This window comes from Prionailurus viverrinus, unplaced genomic scaffold, assembly GCF_022837055.1.
Source record: "Prionailurus viverrinus isolate Anna unplaced genomic scaffold, UM_Priviv_1.0 scaffold_38, whole genome shotgun sequence".
NCBI lineage: Eukaryota > Metazoa > Chordata > Mammalia > Carnivora > Felidae > Prionailurus > Prionailurus viverrinus.
The window spans coordinates 2,541,554-2,560,726 of NW_025927606.1; the positions used below are offsets into that span (position 1 = coordinate 2,541,554).

The 19,173-nt window shown below is 62.6% G+C and overlaps 2 protein-coding genes and 1 long non-coding RNA gene across 14 annotated transcripts in view; 2 read left to right on the forward strand and 1 right to left on the reverse strand.

Annotated features, from left to right (window-relative positions):
- JPH3 (junctophilin 3) overlaps positions 1–10,879 on the forward strand; it is a 157,076-nt gene extending 146,197 nt beyond the window's left edge. For 7 of the 8 annotated variants that reach the window (XR_007149507.1, XR_007149502.1, XR_007149503.1 and 4 more), the window contains 4 exons: positions 6,244–6,368; positions 7,837–8,735; positions 10,334–10,565; positions 10,662–10,879. Coding sequence is in view for 1 of the 8 variants with exons in the window: in XM_047846208.1 (XP_047702164.1) it covers positions 6,244–6,368; positions 7,837–8,735; positions 10,334–10,414 (1,105 nt within the window). In the remaining 7 variants the exon portion in view is untranslated. Of the gene's footprint in view, positions 1–6,243; positions 6,369–7,836; positions 8,736–10,333 lie in introns of all 8 variants that reach the window. The other variant, XM_047846208.1, reaches the window with a different exon arrangement.
- Positions 2,047–19,173, reverse strand: part of KLHDC4 (kelch domain containing 4) — a 66,966-nt gene continuing 49,839 nt past the window's right edge. For 4 of the 5 annotated variants that reach the window (XM_047846210.1, XM_047846211.1, XM_047846213.1 and 1 more), the window contains one exon: positions 2,047–5,776. In XM_047846210.1, coding sequence (XP_047702166.1) covers positions 5,529–5,776 — 248 coding nt within the window. In that variant the 3' untranslated portion in view covers positions 2,047–5,528. Of the gene's footprint in view, positions 5,777–11,809; positions 13,044–19,173 lie in introns of those variants that run through there. The other variant, XM_047846212.1, reaches the window with a different exon arrangement.
- On the forward strand, positions 11,241–12,452 carry LOC125158797 (uncharacterized). Its single transcript, XR_007149508.1, has 3 exons — positions 11,241–11,517; positions 12,014–12,134; positions 12,322–12,452. It is a non-coding gene; the product is annotated as an uncharacterized LOC125158797 (long non-coding RNA).

Genomic DNA, 19,173 nt, shown 5'->3' on the forward strand with positions numbered 1-19,173 from the left:
GACAGTTACAGTGTCCGGATGCCATCTCCACGTGAGCTGTCCGGGTCACCTCTGGGGGGTCGGGGGTCCGCCTCGCAGATTGCTGGGAAGGAAGGCTGTGTAAGCTCGAGGGCAAGGCCAGTGTCCTCTCTGTCCACAGGCTGTGGGGGTATCACGCACGTGGACACCCCCAGTGGGAAGGGAAGGTGTGGCGCTGGGCAGGTGCCCTAGTGTCGCAGAGGTGTCCTCTGCACTGAGGCCAGGCTCCCCACGATTGCCCTGAGGCTTTTGGGGGGGGGTCACTGGAGAGAAGGGACTGAGTAGCCCGGCAGCCTGCCTTCCTAAATGTGCCCCGAGCGTGTCTCCACTTGTGAAAGACGCTCCTTCACGTGGCCCAGGACCGCGTCTTGCACCACTTTCAGCTACAGCCCTATAGTGGCGCCCCTGGGCCATGCCCCTGGCCCGAAGCAGTGTCCTGGGGCTGCCCTGACAAAGGATCATAAGCAGGAGCCTCTAAACGACAGGAATGTGCCCTCTGCCAGCTGGAGTCCAAATCCCGGTGCCACAGGGCCACATTCCCTCGGAAGGCTCCAGGGGAGGGTCCTTCCCGCCTCTTCCAGCGTCTGGTGGCCCCACCCCTCCATCTCTGCCCCCGTGGCTGCCTCCACTGTGTCTGTGTCCCCTCGACTTGTAAGGACACCAGTCATGGGATTTAGGCCCTCCCACAACTAAGTACTGAACTAAGTACATCTCAAAGACCCCACTTCCAGATAAAGTCAAGGTCCCAGGTCCCAGACGGATGTGAATTTGAGGGCGGGGGATGCTGTTCATCCCCTACAAAGCCCTTTCCAAAGCAGATGTCCTGGGAAGGTGGTGGCCTGAGTCACTTATCAGAGACTCCTGGCACCTTTCTGAGCTGGAAGAGAACTTGTGTCATCAGGCCAGACCAGTGAAGCATGAGAAAGCCCGGACCTCTGTGCCTCAGTTTCCTCCTCTGTCACAGATGTGAAAACAAGTCCTCTGTGGAAGATCCCTGACCTCAGGCCAGGGTGTCCGCCAGGTGGGAACGAATCAAGGGCTGGTGAAGGGGGAGTCCCTCCCGCACGGGGCCCCTTGGCCCACCTGTGCACGCTCAGCAAGGACCCTCCCTGGGTGCCCCTTGTTCCCACCAGAGACCCTCAGTTACCCGCACTGGTGACAGCTGGGTGCCCAGCAGCTATGTCCCACGGGGACCTAAGCGCTGAGGCCTACGTTTCGAGTAGACCTGCCCTCGGGTAACCAGGAACGGGGTGCTGTGAAGATGGGCAAATTCTGATTTGGGTGGGAGGGTCTGGCGAGGCTGGAGACCTGAGGGCAGGGGAGCTGTTCACAGGGTGACACAGGCCCACCTCTCCGGGTCTGGGGTGGCACTGGGGCAGGAGGCCCCCGTTCCAGGGTGTGAGAGGGGGCCGTTGTGTGTGGGGTCTGGATCGGGTGCAGGGGCCCAGAAGACGGGGGGCCGTCCGGGAGGGCTGGATGCGGAAGGCAGACAGGGGTGCGGACTGTGGTCGGGGGCAGCTGGAGGGCTCTAGCCTTGGGCGCGGTGGTCCTGAGCTGGGACCAGCAACATAGATTTCCGGGCCCGGGCCCAGACCCTCCGAGGCCGACAATCTGGGGCAGTCAGGCTGTCTGGCTGTGTCATGCCTCACAAAGGACCAATTTCCCAATACGGTCACATTCGCAGGTTGTGGACGGACGGGGGTTGTGGCGGGAAGCCGGTCCAGTCCAGGGGCTAGCGGTGGAACTGGTTGGGACGGGCACAGGCTGGTCCCCCTACGTCACGTCACCGTCCTCTGCCGCCTTGTCTTAAGCAGCCCCTGAGGCTGCCTACCCCGCGTCCCCCCCCCCCCCCCAATGTCCCTCCTGCACTGCCTATCCCGCGTCCCGTCTGCGCGGTCTGCCCCACGCCCTTCCCGTGCGGTCAACGCGAGGTGGTGTCGCGCATTGGGAGGGGACCTCGCTTGCTTCCCGCCTGCTCTCCAGGTCCCTGACCTGCTTGTGGGGGTGGGGGCCTGGGGCGTCGCTCTCACTACTCCCCCTGAGACAGACAGGCCAGCCCAGCCCCGAGGGTCACAGGGAAGATGGAGCCTCATGATGCGCTGGGAGGTCTTCTCTATTAAACGTGCTCACTCTTCTCGATTCGATTTTATTTTAGGGCTGGCACGGCTGATTCTTCTTCTATATGTGTGAACGTATATATGTAAATACACGTACAGTGTTGGTGAATTAACGTTTGTGGTATTTTTACTAAGTGGAGAGGTGGAAACCAAACAGTGGCCCCTCCAGGGCTGCCGTGTGCTGGGCCGGGGACGCAACGTGTCCTCCTCTCCGGGAGTGTGCCCGCCACGGGAGGGTCAGAGGTGGGGGCGAGGCCCTGTCCACAGGGTCACGGGGCCACACCGCACCATGCTGGCCTGGAGGTCGAGCTTCCACGGGGCAGTCTGAAAGTAGTGACAGGCTCTCACCGTCCATTGGGGCTCAGGCCACAGGAGTGAGGCGTGGACGCTGCCCGCAGATGCTGTGTCCACCGGCCCTGCCTGGAGGCACACTGGTCTCACCGGGAGGTGGGGAGGGGGGTGACTTGACTTCCTAAGGTCTGGGACAGGACCGGAAGAGAACAGCAGTCTTGTTGGCTTTTCAGACAAGCCCCCCCACCCCCCCGGCCTGGGAGAGGCTGCCGTGGCCAGGCCGCATGTCCACTGGGGACACAGGACCCGAGGTGGTGGCACCCACGTTTCCATGCGTGTCGCCGGGGCACGTGTGTACAGAAACGCTTACAAACAATGCCCCGTTAGCCCAACTCTTGGGGGTATTTAAGGGGAGTCCTTCGATCAGGATGCCTGTATGATCACACGTGCACGCCGCTCCTCGGAATGAGGGGCCCCCAAACTCGCTGCTTTAAGCAACACAAAACCTCACTCTTGTTTTCCTGCGACCTCAGCCTGTGAGCCGCCTCGTCCAATCCATCAGGCTGTGCTTGGCTGTAGCTCCGAAGGCTCTATCCTCTCCTCCTCAACAACCATCTGTAGCTGCCCATTACCTCCCGTTGCCTTTCCTCTAGTGGCCACACTCGGTAACCCGTTTCTGCTGGGTGGCTGGTCCCGTCTGTTGGTCCAGAGCTGTGTGGGCTCCACGACCACCCACATTTGTCTGGTCGGCAACAGTAACTGTTAGGAACGGAGAGTAGCAAGTCGGAGAGGACGTTCCCACGTTCTCGGCGAGGAGTCTGGGCAGGGGGTGTGTGCCTGCCCTAAGGTCCAAGTTCAACTTGGAGGAAGAGAAAGAGCTACTGTGGAATAGCACGGAGCCCCGTTCTAGACTCTCGCTGCTGGTCTTTGGGTCCTTCCAGCCCCTTCTGGTTGTTTGGCCGAACTCTTTGTGGGGCCCCAGCAACCTAAACCTGTGAGGCTGAGAAACTTCTTCCAGGTCCCAAGCCTGGCCCTTGCTGAGCCACGGGTTTTTGTCTGACGTGTGCCCCAGATGGCATCCTTGCGGTTCCCTGCTTGCCTTGGCCTCCAGGGAGCTCAAGCCCTCAGGTACGTACTGTGTGTTACTGTCAGCTCAGCTGCTCTCCTTTGTTCGGGCTCCTTGTGCCCAAACCTATCTGTCGGCCTTTTACTAGAAGGTACCGGGGGCCAGGCCTGGTGAGCGGTATCACGGTCCGTGGGACTGCAGCCATGAATAGGCCCGGCCGTTGTCCTCAGTCTTTCCAAACTTCACTGTGCCTCCCGGTGGGTCTGAGAGCCCCTGTGCCCCCTCACATGATGTCTCTGGGGCTCGGTTTACAGGCCCCATAACATACTCCCTTTTCAGCATTCTGTCACACCGATGGCAGCCCGCCATGCACCCGAGGGCCAGACCTTCCCAGACTTGTTGTGCGAGGGTGTCTGAGAGGCGAGGGTGGTCGTCGCCTGCTCGGGTCCCACAATTCACTCTCCTTTGCCAGACGATGACCCCAGGTCCCAGGATAAGGGCCACACCCAGTGTCGCATGCAGCAGCCACAAGCCGTCAGGCCGAGACCATGGCGGGTGCTTTGTCCACAGCAGCAGGTGGCTCAGAACTGCCCACGCTGGGGCAAGGTGGGGGCGGGAGTGACAGAAGGGCCGTGCCTGTGCTCCATGTGACAGACACGGACCCCTCTGTGACGGACGCGTCCTGGAGCCAGGCGGAAATGGTGGATACACAGCTCAGTGAACACAGTGCCCCAGCTGTGCACTTGTGTTTTGTCATGTGAACTTCACTTCAGTTAAAATAAGTTACAGAACAGTCAGTTGGGTGCGGAGCACCCAGAGCAGGTCCACCCGGTGAGGGGGAAGTGGTGACTGATGATGAAGGACACGGGGTCTCGGGGCGCTGAAGGTGTCCTAAAAATGACCGTAAAGACGCTGAAAACCACTGCATCGTAGGTCTTACACGGGTGAACGGTGTGGTTGGAATTACAGCTTAATGAAATGGTCATTATCCCAGATCAGCCTGTGGAACATTCTGTGGAAAAGCCGTATCATTTCCCCAGAGCCAGGCTCAGGGGCTGCCCTGCTTCCGGGGCGGGGGGCGTCGAGAACACTCCATCGGCAAGAGTGCCTCTCTCTCCCGGGGCCGGGCCTCCTCTCTCCGTCTGTGTTGAGGAGCCTGTATCTGTTTCAGGGGACACGGGGGCCCACGTGAAGGCCCCATGTCAGGGTTGCTGGGCAGCGTGTGGCAGAAACGGCTTCTCTGGGGCTTCTGGAAGCCCCTGGCATGTGGGGAACAGGTCCCCAGGTAGCAGTGATCGTTTGTCAACTCATCTGTTACTGATAACAGGCTGCCTGTCCTGGGGACAGGCCACGGTGTGTTGGTTTCTCTGGGGTTGGGAAGCAGTGCCCCGGAGCCAGGACACGAGGCAGGTGAGACGCGTGGACCCCTGGTGTTATCCTGCCCTGTTTTACAAGGGAAGAGGGTCTCCTTTGGGATCGGCCGCCGAGACCCTGTGGAGGCCTGAGTCGGAGCCACTGGGACGGCTGGGTGGGAAGGTCCCGCTCACAGCTACAAGGTGCTGTCCTCAGGCTCAGCTGGGGGCCCATCACCGCACCTGCAACCACGCTGGGCTGTGGCATCATTGTCTGGTGTGGGCTGTCAGCACGTGTGTGCGCATGGAAGGTTCACGCAGCTGAGTGCAAACCCCCTTTGCTGGAGTCCCCACATCAGGCCTGTGCATAGGGGCTGAAATCGGTGCTGCCTGAGTCCGTTTGACTCCCCGGGCAATACAGCTCCTCCACAGAAGGGCCGTGCCTGTGCTCCACATGACGGTCACCCCCAAGTTTAGAGCTGATGGGAGCTGAGCCTCCCCTCTGGGTGGAGCCTGTGGGAAAGCAGCTCTCTCTCAGCAGCTGGAAACCATGATTCATACAGACGTAGAGAAGTTTCTCAAACTCTCTGATCTGGTCTCTTCCACACATAGAGGGCTAGTGTTTGTGCTTCCAGAAGATGCCCGAGGATGGCTGGGACGATGGGCTGCGGTGAGTGCCGAGGGTCAGGGTGGCCCCGGGGCCTGCCACGGTACACCCAGCCTCGGCTCCTCAGGGCTCCCTCCACAGAGCCCAGAAGGTGCCGGTGATGGGAAGAGGGAGGCCAGGTGCACGCAGGGCCGGGCGGTGGGGCAGCAGCGTGTGGGGGCTTCTCTGGCGGCTGCCAGGTTGGTGCTGTCTTGGGAGGCAGGTCTGGCTCCGCCGCGGTCTCCAGAATGGCCAGCCGGTGCCCTCCCTGGGCCCGGAGCCAGGCCTGGGGAAGGCGAAGGTGTGCTTTGTTCTTTCTGCCCTCAGCCCTGCTCCTGACGGCCGCCTGGCCCTGCCCCCGAGCCCGGCCAGCCAGTCGCTCAGCCCACACGTGTGGCTGGGCACAACTCTCCCCCGATTCTTTCCCGGGCAGCCCAGCATTCGCCAAGCTGCTGCTGCTCTCTGGAGGCCCAGAGCCGAGTCAGCTGTGTGCTCGGGCCCCTATCTAGGATGCGGACGCGACGCAGGGAAGGAGGGGTCCCGGGGCTCATGCAGGCTGACTCCTGCTTCAGGCCAGGCCCTGCCCTCGCCGGGATGTGCGCTGGTGCCCGAAGGCGCCGGCGGGCACTCAGGCCCGGCCACACGGGGGGCAGTGTTTGCTGAGTGACCGAACGAATACGTGAGATCGGAGGCCACGGCCCTCCCCGTCTTGCTTCTGGAGCCCTTACCGCCCTCCCTGCCTCTCCCTGCCAGGACGTCGCACTCCCGGGCCAAGGCTGAGGCCGCCCTCACCGCAGCGCAGAAGGCCCAGGAGGAGGCGCGCGTCGCCAGGATCACTGCCAAAGAGTTCTCCCCTTCCTTCCAGCACCGGGAAAACGGTGAGTGCGCGTCCTCGGAGGGGCAAAGGTGTGGGGCCGCGGCACACGCCTCAGACGTGCCGGTCAGGGTGTGAGGCTTCTGCACGTTCTGCCTCCGCGTCTCAGTGCGCTACTGCTGCCTTCCCCGGAGGTCACCGTCTGCCTGTTCTCCCTGCCCCCCCCCACTCCCCACTCCTGTTGTTCTAGAACTTTCTTCTGGAACCTACTCGGTCCGACCAGGTGGCTGCTAGGAAGGTAGGAGCGTTGCTAGGGCAGTTGAGGAAGTAGGGCTTCGGTATTAGCAAGCTGTGAACCGCCCCATGTGACCAGTGGGGGCGGGTCGAGGCGGACGGAGGGGCTCTGGAACAGTGAGGGGAGCTCCTGCCCTGTCCTCCGGGAGAAGCTGGAAGTCACTGCACGTCAGCCAGACGCATGACCTTCTCCGTCCCTCGGGAAGCTGGCAGCCTCCCTCTGCTGTGTGGAGTCCACAGGGCCTGGTGTCTGGGCTTGCCCGGCCCCTGGGCTTAGAGGTGCAGGACCTTTGCCCTGAGGACACCCTGAACGCAGGCAGGGCAGGGCCTCGATCGCTGCGTCCTGTCCTAGGGTGCTCTAGGGACCCCCATGCAGGCGTTAGCTCTCAGTGTGGTGCTTCAGAACCCTGCGCTTGAGCGGTGCACTGTGGTCCCGGCCCCGTGTGCCTGGCCACAGAGGCATTTCCTGGCCACACTGTCACGTGATGGATGGGGTATGCACAGACTAGGGGGTGGGGGCTGACTCCGTACCCCAGTGCTCACGGGTCTGAGGACCCCCGACCCTGCCTCCGGGACCACGTAGGGCCTCCCTTGGTCACCTCTGTGGAGGAGACACCCTTTCAGGTGGCTGCAGCTCTGCCTCGTTCTGCCCGCTGGCCCCACCTCAAAATCCCCAGGAAGGAGACTGGGGCCGCTGTGCCTGTGCGGCCGACCAGACCGTGGGGGGCTATGTGTCCTGTGGCCCCTCCCGCCCAGGCTCAGAGACTCTGGCACGGAGTTAGAAGACCACTCCTGTCACGCTGCACCCAGGGAGGCCGTGAGGCCCTGGAGAAGGTCACCTAGCGCGAGAGGCTTCCTTCCACCTTTGGGAGGGAGCTGTCGGAGGTGCGGCCTAAGCCTGGAGCGGGCCGGCCTCGCCCGTGCCTGGCACCCTTGCCTGGCACCCTTGCCTAGCACCCTTGCCTGCTGCGCCTTGGGTCTCTCCTGTAGCCAGGGGGCAGGACCGGAACCTCTGCCTGCCACTGCCCCTCCAGACCTGGTCACCCTCCCGGTGGGTGTCGGGTCGGGGGCTCCCGGATCTGCGGCACCCACCCCCCAGCGGAGCGTGCCCCGTTGCCTGTCGCCCTGGACCCAGGCCCCGTCTTGCTCCCCCGCAGCCCTCTGGTGAGGTCAGGCCTCACAGGGCACAGAGGGTCCGAGTAACCCAACCTCTGTGTGCTTCCTGCCCCCACATAAAGGGCTCGAGTACCAGCGGCCGAAGCACCCGATTTCCAGCAGTGACATCGAGGTGGCCTCCACGGGGACGCCCCTGCAGCAGGAGAGCCCCGAGCTGTACCGCAAAGGCACCACCCCCTCGGACCTGACCCCCGACGACAGCCCCCTGCAGAGCTTCCCCGCCAGCCCCACGGCCACCCCGCCCCCGGCCCCTGCCTCACGGAACAAGGTTGCCCACTTCTCCCGGCAGGTCTCTGTGGACGAGGAGCGAGGCGGGGACATCCAGATGCTCCTGGAGGGCCGGGGAGGGGACTATGCCCGCAACAGCTGGGGCGAGGAGAAGGCCGGCGGCTCCAGGGGCGTCCGCGGCGGCGCCCTCCGCAGCGGTCAGCCCGCAGACGACTTCCGCTCCCGGAGCTCGGGCCACAGGCAGCCCGGCAACCCCAAGTCCCGGGAGCGGCGGACGGAGTCGCCCCCCACCTTCTCCTGGACTTCCCACCACCGGACCGGCAACCCCGGCTCGGCGGGCGCCAAGCTGCTGGAGCTGGAGGAGGAGAAGTTGAGCAACTACGAGACGGAGATGAAACCGCTGCGGCGGATGGACTCGTGCGCGCAGGAGGCGCACCCCCAGAAGAGGCGCTCCAGCAGGGGGGGCGCCTGCCGGGGCCTGGGCGAGGACCACCGCCCCGAGGAGCGGGGCTTCGGGGCGCAGAGGCTGCGGTCCAAGCCCCAGAGCAAGGACGGCGCCAGGCCGGCCTCGTGCATGGAGCCCGCGGTGCAGAGGCTGGAGAGCCTGCGGCTGGGAGAGCGGGCTGAGCCGCGGCTGCTGCGCTGGGACCTGGCCTTCTCCCCGCCCCAGAAGTCCTCCCCGGTAGCGCTGGAGTCGGACGGAGAGGACGGGGACGAGCTCAAACCCAGCACGGTGAGTGGCGCCGCTGGCCCTGGGCCCGCGGTCAGCACGTGGCCGCCTCCAGCCGAGGGCTGGCTCCTTCCCTCCAGGAGCCCGGGGCTGGCGACGGCGTCCCCCTCCCTTTAGATCTCAGAGAGGGTGACCCCAGGCCTGACCCCAGCCGCCAAGGTGCGTGGGTGGTTCCGGAGGCGCCCAAACCAACCGGGCAGCGCGGGAGCCCCGTCCTCACCTAGACGCCCCCGCGGTCCAGGAAGGTCAGCCCCTGCTCTGGTAAGGAGGCCGGGGCTCGCGCCTGCTTCCTCCCACGGCAGGCAGCGTGGAGGCACCTGAACTGCGTGGTGCCGGGGTGGGCCCACCCCCAGGAGGGACTCTCTGGGACCCTCTACCTGTGAGCAGACGTGTCCTGCCCCTCCCCCGGCTTCTCAGACCCCCCCTGGGACTGATGCCCCCGTGTGCTCTGTGCCAGGACCTACGGCCCCAGTCCCTCAGGGCCTGATCACCTGGCCGAGTGCCACGTACCTGCCCCACGGGGACACTTCTGGGACCCCGCTGCGAGGCAGGGTCCGTGTCCACCGCCGGCCCCTGGAGGAGCTACACCGCTGGCGTGTCAGGGCCCCGTGCTCCTTGAGAGAGACGCTTTCTGTGGACAGGTGCCCCCCGAGACCCCCGTGAGCATCTTGAGAGCAGGCTGGTTCCTTAGTGCTCCTGTCTTCCCGCACCCAGGTTCCCCCAGACAGCAGCCCTGTGGTCGGCACTGGGAGCACCCGTGGGCTCGCTGCTCTGCTCCCTGTCCCAGCAGCCAGAACCATCTGCACGCATGTGTATATGGAGCGTGCGCAGCGTGCGTGTGGTTACTTTTGGAAGCCAGATGACGGCCGGGGAAGGGATGTGGGAGGAGGTTCCGGATTTGGCCTCCTTCACCACGTTGGTGCTTCCCAATGAAGCTCCCGTGGGGTGAGGTGCCAGCCAGCGGCTGGCCTCCAGCCGGGCACCTGTATTTATTCCGTTGGGACGGCCGGTGTCCTGTGTCCTCCGAGGTCCTCTTGGGGTCAGCGCGGTGCCCTGTCCGATACGGTGGTCTCTGCACCCATCACCGCGGAGGCTCCAAGGAGAGCCGGGCCCAGGAAGGGGAGGCTGAGACCTGGATGCCCAGCTCACCCGAACCTCTGCTCCAGGGGCAGGAAAGGCCTGGAGGCGGCCGGGCAGGGACAACACTTAGCACAGAGCTTGAGCGGCGACGGGGAAGGAGGCGCTTGCTGAGGAGCGTGTGCTTAAAGGATCACTCGAGGGCTCGGACGTTGCCGGGTGGTGTGGGCTCTCGGGCTGAAAGCTGGGGCCATCCTGGGTGGGCCGCATCTGAACTCCCGGGCCGGTGTTCTCTCATCCCAGTTGCGGGGCTGGGGACGAAGGTTAATACCGGTGTGGGGACGCTGACTTAAAGCGACCTGGCGTGCTGGGAGGGAGGTCGGCACCGGGCATCCCGGGCCCAGTCGCTGCAGCCCGGGGAGCAGGAGGCCCCTCTCCCGGACTTCCGTCGTCCTCTGGGAGCTCCTGGTTTGGGGGGGCAGGGGCAGGCTGGGCGCGGGCTCACCTCTCCTGTCCTGTTGCAGGGCTCGGCCCCCATCCTGGTGGCCATGGTGATCTTGCTCAACATCGGAGTCGCCATCTTGTTTATTAACTTTTTCATCTGAGGAATCGTCGCGTGAGCAAAAACAGCGGTCGACGTACAAAAGGGGGACGTTAAAAAAAACAAAAAACAAAAAAAACGACAGAGAGGAAAGGATGGGAACTCAGACGGCCGGACGACCACTTCTGAGACTTTTCACGGAACAATGTGATTGGGTATTACTCACAGTTTGCCTTTTTTTCTGGGTAATGTTTTTTGGATTTTAGCCACAATTCTTTGCTTGTATGACACGATGCTGTGTGGCATGGCAGAAGGAGGCCAGCACGCCGACCCTCCAGCTTGGTGTGGAAGGAAAGGGACCCGGCACATCAACGGCCAAAAAACAAAACGGTCACCGTCCTCGCCGCCATCACACCCCATCTGGGACTGGAAAAGGAGGCGGCCGGAGGAAGACCCCAGCGCGTCCAGCTGTGCTGTGAGGCTGAATGCGGGAAGTCTGTTACCTGCGCCGCTCCCCCGGGTCCTGGAATAGCGGGTGACAAGTAGGGGCGTGGGGCGGGGGGGAGTGGGCGCGCCTTCCCAGCAGGCAGCAGCCGAGGCCGCTTCCTGTTTTGAGTCTGTGCCGCGTACCTGAGGCAGCAGGGATCTGCCGCCGCTCCCCATGGAGTCTGAAAGCAAGGTCCTCCTTCCCCACGGTCTGCCCCCTCCCCCACCACTCCCCCCTCCGTCCCACACCCCCAGCAGCAGTGGTGCGGACGAGACAGAGGGCAGGGAGTGCTGTGGGGCCACCTAGCTGCCACGCCCGGCTCCGAGTGTGTGGCCTTTCTCCACTTGGCATGCAGGATGTGTGTCCCGGCTCCCCTGTCCCTGTCAGACGTCCGTGGCAGTGACCTGGCCCGGGGCGACATCATTCCCTCTCGCGGTCCCCGGGGCACATGGGTTTTCACGTCTTTGTCCTGTGCCGGCCTCCACTTCCCCCACAGATATGCACACTCTTTCCAGATGCCTCGTTCATACTCCGGAGCTGGTCTGGGCCCAGGACAGGAATGTGGGTGAAACCCAGTGGCTTCAAAACACCTGAGCACTCGCTGCTGCCCCCTCTCCCCCAAAAGACACAACTCTGCCTTCTCGACCAATGTTGCACCATCATCCAAACGAGAGAACAAGGTTCCAGAATGTGCGGGCGCCCCGTGGTCCTAGCGCTGGAGCCAGCCCCGGCCAGGGCGTATGGACGTGTCTGTGGGGCATGGCCACGTCCATACCCCGGCCCCTGCGCTCACGCCCGGGACGGCCCTGACCGTGAGCTTCCACAGCCGTCCTGGGCACAGCCCGGCTATGGACTCTGCCTTGCTTTGCTTATGTTTAGCTGTTTCTCTGCTACCTTTCAAGCAGATTTCTTTACTACACTGCACTGGATTGCTATATTTTTAACCAGAAATAAACTAAAGATTAGAGCATGTTCCGGTAAAATCCAGTTTTATTTCTCCGTTCTACACTCTCTCTCCCCATTTCTTCTCACAGTTTGGCTTAGTTTGGGGTCTTTTTGGGGAGTGGGGCACAGGAGAGGGAGGGTCCGTAAGAAATGCGTTTCCGGTAACGTTACTTTCTAAAGGGATATTACATCTTTTGTACATCTTACTCTCCGTTCTTTTTTAATATCGAGTGGTTGCTGCAGACCTGAAGTGAACCAAATAAAGATTCCTGCTCCTTGCAGCTCAGAACCCTCCATGTGGGACATGTGTTTTCTAACTGTTTGCACCTCTTCGTAAAGACCACAGCCTTTTGTACGTTCCGGTAACTGCACGACACCAAACGGTACCTCGGACCGCAGGTTACACACGCACGTGCCGCCCCGGGAGGAGATTAGGGAAGTGTGTGTGGCCCAGTGAAAGCAACGTTGGTTTCATGCCCAGGGGCTCCCGCACAGGTGACTGGCTTGTGTCCCCTCATGTCCGGTCCCTGCTTCCACAGGTGTGAAAACCAGACTGCACACCCGGGGTATCCCAGCGGATCCCACCGAGACCACCGCTCTGGGTCTGAGAGTGTCCAGAAGCCGATTAAGCAGCGGGACAGCTCAGCACGGGGGAGTGCTCCTGCTCACCCGGCGGGCTGGGCTCGTCCTACCGGCCCAGAGGCCCAGCTTTTCCCAGTGGCTGTGCCAGTCCCGGGCCGGGGCCAGAGCAGCCGACCTCCTCCCGTGCGCTCCCGGTGGACGTGCACCCACAGCAACACCAGGCCACGAGGGACGTGTGGGTCAGGGCTGGCCCCCAGGGGGGTACAAAGTGACAAGTTTTAATTAGTCCCGGAGCCACCTCGTGAGAGTCCTTTCCTCCCCTGGCAGCTGCTTCCACGCTCTGGACGTGAAAGCCAGAGGCAGAGAGATGGAGTTGCCAGGGATGCTGAGCCAGGGCCTGTGGGTAGGTGGGGCGAGAGGCACCGCTCCACACCCCCCTCGCGCTGCCCTCCCGAGGCTGGGAAACCTGCACTCACACCCTCCGCCCCACCCCCCGCCCCAGGGTCCTCAGGCGACTCGTCTGTGCCCACAGTCCGCCTTCACCAACGTGAGGAAACTTGCACACTGGGTTACTTGTGCTTCTGGGCACGTGCTCGATGCCCGAAGCGCTCGGGTGACGTCGGGCACGTGAAGAACGATCCATTCTTCCAAGCTCCCTGATCCACAGCACCCAGGATTCCTAAAGACACAGAGCAGGGATGTGACACACGAGCCCGCGAACTTGCAAAGAGGACGTCGACGTGGAAAACCTGCGGGTAGCCACGGCAGTGCGACGCCTGCTGCCAAAACCACTCTCCCGAGAAGTCCACAACCACGTTTACCAGACCACGAACTCCCGTGTTGCAAATGCCACACAGGCGCTGGGCAAACACGTACCCTGTAGGATGACGGGCTCCCCAGCGGGGCAGGAAGAGCACGGGCCGGGCTCCCCCGTCCCCGGACGCCCCTCGGTGCCAGGCTGGGGGCCCAGGGCACCCAACCCCTGACGTCCCAACCTGGCCCTAGAAATGCTCCCTCTCGTACCGTCCACAAGTCCCGGCCTGGACGGTAGGTTCCACAGCCGCCCCACTTAAAGCCAGATGATGTGACCGAGGGCCCCGAGCAGACGCATCACGGGCTTGACCTAGATGAACATCTGGGGGACTAACGGAAATAAAGTGGTGTTCACGTTTTTCAGTTTGGGATCTCGGCCACCTTGCTCTCATCTCCCCCCGACTCCGCACCAGTGCTGTCGCTGCGGGCAGGGGTCCCCTCCGAGGTGAATCTCACACCTGTAGGTGGACGACGGGTGCCCAAAGCGGCCTAACTCCGGGAGAGGTGCTCGCTTCGCCCCCACACGCACAGGACGACACCTCTCAAGACGGAGGGGAGGGGAGGGGAGGGCCGGCCTCCACTCGGCATCAGTAATCCCTCTTTCTCCGCCTCAAAGAGGTCTCGTCTTCCGGGTTTTCTTGCCTTCGGTCTCAGAAACTTAAAGGTGCCTACTAGATCTTAAGGCCTCTATGTCCGTAGCTGCACATGCTGCCGACCCTACAATTAACGGACGGCACTGAGGACCGCCGACGATGTCTCGCGTTTCCACTGGGTCTTGCCTGGACGGGACCTGCTCGTGTCAGTAAAGCGTAAAAGTGATTCCAGACAAGAAACCGGAAGAAGGGTGAAGTGCTCTTGTCGGAAAACCAAGGTGTCTCTTAGTTTTGTTCCCTGCCCGGGGAACCGTGTGTCACGCGATACCGTCCGTAAGCAAAGACTAGAAAAATGACCCGTCCCCAAGTGTCCTCAAGATCTGTCCCTGAGAAGTGTCGCTAATTCAGCCTTAAAAGCAAGAAAAAGTGCAGTTGCCTTTGTTGAAAAACAAAACAGTGAAGCTGTATTTTTACCATGTTCCCATACGCCGGGACGGTCTGAAAGCTGTGGGAAGCGCAGGTGGCCGTCACCGGAAGGCTGCGGAAGAGGGCAGGGGGCGTGCGGGCACCCGGAGGCGCTGCACGCGGGAGACGACGGCACTCGGGTGGCGCTCAGACCGTGAAAGCCCCCAAGGGCGCAAAAGCACCTCGCTGCGGGATGGCCGCGTGCTCTCCACCACCGGAGGCTGCGAGCCAGGAACCGAGGGCGCCTCTGCCCGAGAACCCACGTGGAGGGGGCCTGACGCACACGTGGGCAGACACGTTCCAGCCTGTTCCTCGGCCTCAGAGGGGCAGGCAGCCCTGCCAGGAGGGGCAGATCGACGTGTGGCCGCGAGCAGTCCAAGGCGCGTCTGGGTGCGGCGGCCCGCGCCTGGGGCTTCGGGGACGGCAGGGAGCGGCACACCTCACACCTACCTCATCTCCGTCCGCCCCTAACACTCCCCCCGCCGCCGTGTGTGCGCACGCCCTCCCCGCCGCCCCCACAGACGCGCGTGCGGGCCTCTGGCCATGCGGCCTCCAGCTGGTGCCGCGAGGACCGCGGCAGCCCCAACCCAGAGAGGCAGGAGGCCCCAGGGGATGGCGAGACGGGTCCCGGCCGGGCCCTCACTCCCCTCCACCTTGCCGGTAGCACCTGCCGCGGCGACTCACCCCACGCCTTCATCGAAGGTCGGACAGAGATGGGCACCCGAGCTGCTCGAGCACGCGTGAGGACTGCTAGTCCCTTAAGATCGGAGTTCCCGTCTCCCACTGCTTCCCGCGTGAGGACACACGTCGCAGACGAAGGGCCTTCCACCAGACGCTCCTCAACCGCGTCTCCCTCCCCAACCACGATCGGCTCCCCGCGGGGCGCACCACGCAGCCGAGCACGGCTCAGGGACAGGCACGCCCGCCAGCGGCCTGTGGAAGGCGGGAAAGGGCAGGAAGGGGGCTGCTCTCCGGTCCACCCGGCCCGGGCTGCCCCGCGGGGGGCAGGTTCAGGGAGGAGACCGGTCTGCGGGCGCGACCCACGACCCCCGAGCGGGCCCTGCGCTGGCCAGCACGGTCACTGCCACCACCAGGGCGGCGTGGCCTGCTTCTCCCGCCCCTGCACCCGCTGCTGGTGGCCGGCCCTCGGCGCGCGCCCGTGAGCGCTGAGCCGCTGGTGCGTCCCGTGCACTCAGCTGAACCCCACCGTCCTCTCCGGCCGACCCTGCCTATGTGCCCCATTCGCCACGTCCAAAGAAAGCCCACCCGGTGTAATGTAGCCTGACAGAAATACCGCCCTCACCGCCCGGGTGAGCAGCGTGTGAAACCCGGTCCTCACGCCAGACAGCAGGCCGCTGACCCTGACACAGATGCCTTTTCGCGAGTTCTAACCGAAACCGGTCTCGATCTGCATTTTCTTTTTTCCACCTTTTCCCCTGGTGCATGTAAACTGTTTGTTAACACAGTGCAATCATTTGTGCATTGACGAAAAGGGAATGTCGACTATGTTCTGATTCTTCTTACTGACGAAGCAGCTAAAAATGTTACCTCGCCATTTTATCTTTTAGCTGGAAAAAATAGCTTGGTTCCTTACAAGATGAAAATTCAATACTTTTCTTTAATGAATGTAACAGTTTGAGTCCTACCACTATTCTGTATTTCGCTCTCTGAAAGCAAGGGCCGCTGTCCAGGTTTGAAAACATTTTGCTCCTTTTAGTAATAAACATCATCGTTTGACAACTGTGGGTTCTCTGCATCGTCTCCTCACAAGCCAGGGTCTTTATCACGGGGTCCTTCTCCTGCCCAAACTCTGAGATGGATAAACGCAAATCCCGCTCGGGGCGGAGCTCTGGCGGGAGAGCGCTGTGGGCAGGGGCGGAGCGCAGCCCCACCTCCCCGAGCCTGCCCTGCCCCCAGCGCCACCCCCGCCCCCTTCCCCTGTGCTAGTCCCCAGGGGCCTCACGGCATAGTTTTGTCCCACCTGTTTTGATTTTCTTAACCTTCAACATCCACGCTGCTTGTGGGGAGCTTCCCGGCCTTTCTTTCCTACTGGAGTTTCCCCCACCCCCGGATCCCCCCCCACACACACACACACCTGGGCCTTCCCAGGCCCGCCCCCACACTCAGGCACAGGGCTCCTGAGCTCCACACCCCAGCTCAGGTCCGGTCCAGAGGACGACGACAGGCCCCGGCCCCACACCCGCTCGACACCAGCAAACCAGGCCCAGCACCGGATGCGCCCGCGGCGCTCCCCACGCGCCGATGGCTTACATCCTTGGCCCCTGGCTGGGCTGGTTGGTGCCTCGGCTGCCCACGGGACACCGTGGTCACACTACGGTCACACCGCCGGTGGGTGACCAGACCCAGCTGGAACCCGGCACTGCTAAAGCTCTCTCCCAAGACAACAACGAAGGTGCCTGTGGCCTACGACTCAGGAGCTCCCTGGGCCAAGTAAGACAACACTGGTCTTTGGTGACCAAAGGCCTGCACACAGCTTGCTTCCCGCTTTCAAACATCCAGGAAAAGAGCAGTTACTAGAAAGCCCCTTCAGTGCTCATGCAACTTAGCAGTGGACAGACGAATCTCACGCTCCCTCGAGCCGAAGCCAACCACCCCCTCCCCCGTGCTAGGGAGCGGCTGCCCCCTCTGCAGCCCCCGCTCAACACCGTGTCACCACCTCCTCACCCCAGCACACTTGGGGGGGCTGGTTCCCAAGTGTGACCTCACTTGTGTCACCTGCTCTGAACCTGAGCTCGAGCCTCACCTCCCCCGGGGGGCTGCCTGAGGGTCCCTCTAGCCCCAAGGGACGGCCCTGCGGAGATCATCTGTCACCGGCAGGGCCTGGCCAGCCTCTGGCCCTTCAATGAACCTGTCAGCCGGCCACTGACTCCTCGCTTGTACGACTTGGTTTACAAACAAACAAAAAGCAAAACAGAACAAAAAACCCACAACATGTTAAACTGCAATAAATACCACTACTGCGCCTTTTAGAAACAAACAGAAAGCACTTTGAATGATGAGGATTTCCGGGCTTAATTGGTGGTTTCCTTGGTTTTTGTTCAATTCAACCCAAGGCCACAAACCTCCCACCTCTGACCAACTACCCTCTGGCAGCAGGACCCAGAGCGCCGCCACCACTCCTGGGACTTGGGGACATGGAGAACTACTCACACTCAAACCCCCACTGACCCCACTCACGCAGCTCCGCCAAGTCGGGTGGGGGGGGGGGGGGGGAGGCCAGCTGACGCAGCCTGAGAAGGGGGTGGGTGGTGCGGGGCTTACCAACAGCTCAGCCCACCGAGGAGAAGACAATACAGGTGTACGATCGCGGGGCCCTCGCTGACCCGAATACAGCCGTTTCCAGCTGTTCCGGCTCCAGCACCACCGGCAATGGAGGCCCCCGGCTTCAGACGGGCCACTCGTGCCCGTGGTGGCCCTCAGGGGTCCAGAACATCCAGCTGGGCACACCAGTCACCAACAGAGAACTGGGGTGTGCTGGGTCCCGCTCCTGGGGGGCTCTCGCGGCCCTAGAACGCATTCTTTGCCTCTCCTGCTGCTCAACATCTAAGGTGCACCTTACCTGGTGTCTCCATCACAGCAAGGAGGCAGCAGAGGCGAAAGCAGCTGTTTACCCGTGTGAACTCAAACCGAGCTTCTAGCAACAACCCTACGGACACGACAGCAAAACAGACTTGTCTGTATAAGGAGTTTCTTCTTCGGGAAATCTGTTGGATTCAAAAACATCCTCTTCCCTCAAACCTTCCGTGTCACCTCAACCAGGAGGATGAGACACCGGCCTCTGAAACAGAAACCTGAGGCAGAGCCGGCAAGCCCTTCCGACAACCTCCTCCTAACGCAGCGGCCAGGAGAGCAGCAGCTGCACGGTGGGGGCTGGAGGGCACGTCGCAGGAGCGGGCAGCGTGGGCCCCGGGAGGACCCGGGAGGTCCGCGCACCAGCCATGGCGTTCCGCCAGCCCTGCCTGAGAATCTTCCGACTAGATTCCACCCAGAGTATCCAAGGAAGGCCCAGACTGCCCCGGCAGCCAAGAGGGGTGCCAGCGATATGCCACCAGAGCCAGAGTGCCAGCTTTTCTAGCAAACCCAGCCCCCGTTGGCCAAGGGGTGCCGTGCTGCCCGACAGCCACACTGGCCTCTCTCCGATGGCCGGGGCTCCGGTGGGCACCCCCCAGAGGCAGGCTTCCCATTTCTGAGCTGCTGGTGAGAGCACACCCTGGCGGGTCCTGCTACACAGCAGCGTCCAAGTCCGACGAGAGTGGTCGCACCAGGCACCACGAGGAGGCGAGGTGGGGCGAGGGGCTGCTGCTGGGGCACGTCAGCCCTCCTCCTTCCACGAAAGCCTTGCTAGGACGGGCCCTGCTCCGCCACCCGGGGCATTCCCACACTGGTCTGTGAGCGTCCCAGCAATGAACAGGATGGCCTGGTCCAGGACACAAACGGGATGCTGATCCTGTTACTACACACTAAAATACTACCTTCTCATTACTGCAACTATTGAAGATAAAAAAATGCACCAAGTGTGAATTCAAAGCCTAACATCTGACCCCAGTTACACCAATGAAACCTGGTCTCTGGCCATCAACGCTGGAGCAGGCCCCAGACGGCGTGCGAGCAGTCCGCAGGCCTCCCCCGCGACGGACTCCCGCTCCAGAGGCGCTGGATGGCGACACCGCGTGCAGACAGCGGGGTCCCTCCCTCTGGCTTCCCCTCCTCTGGTCACTTTGCCGAGGACAACCTGGGGGCTGACCGGGAAAGGAGCAGGGGTGGCCCCACCACCTCTTCCCAGGAAACGCTAACGGAGCGACTCTGAGTCGGGTCCGTGGGCTCACAGACCCCCGAGCAAAGCCGGTGGCACGACAGCCACAGAGCTGATAGGAGCATTACTTCAGAGTCGGGCAGAGACACGAAGCGTGGAAAGGT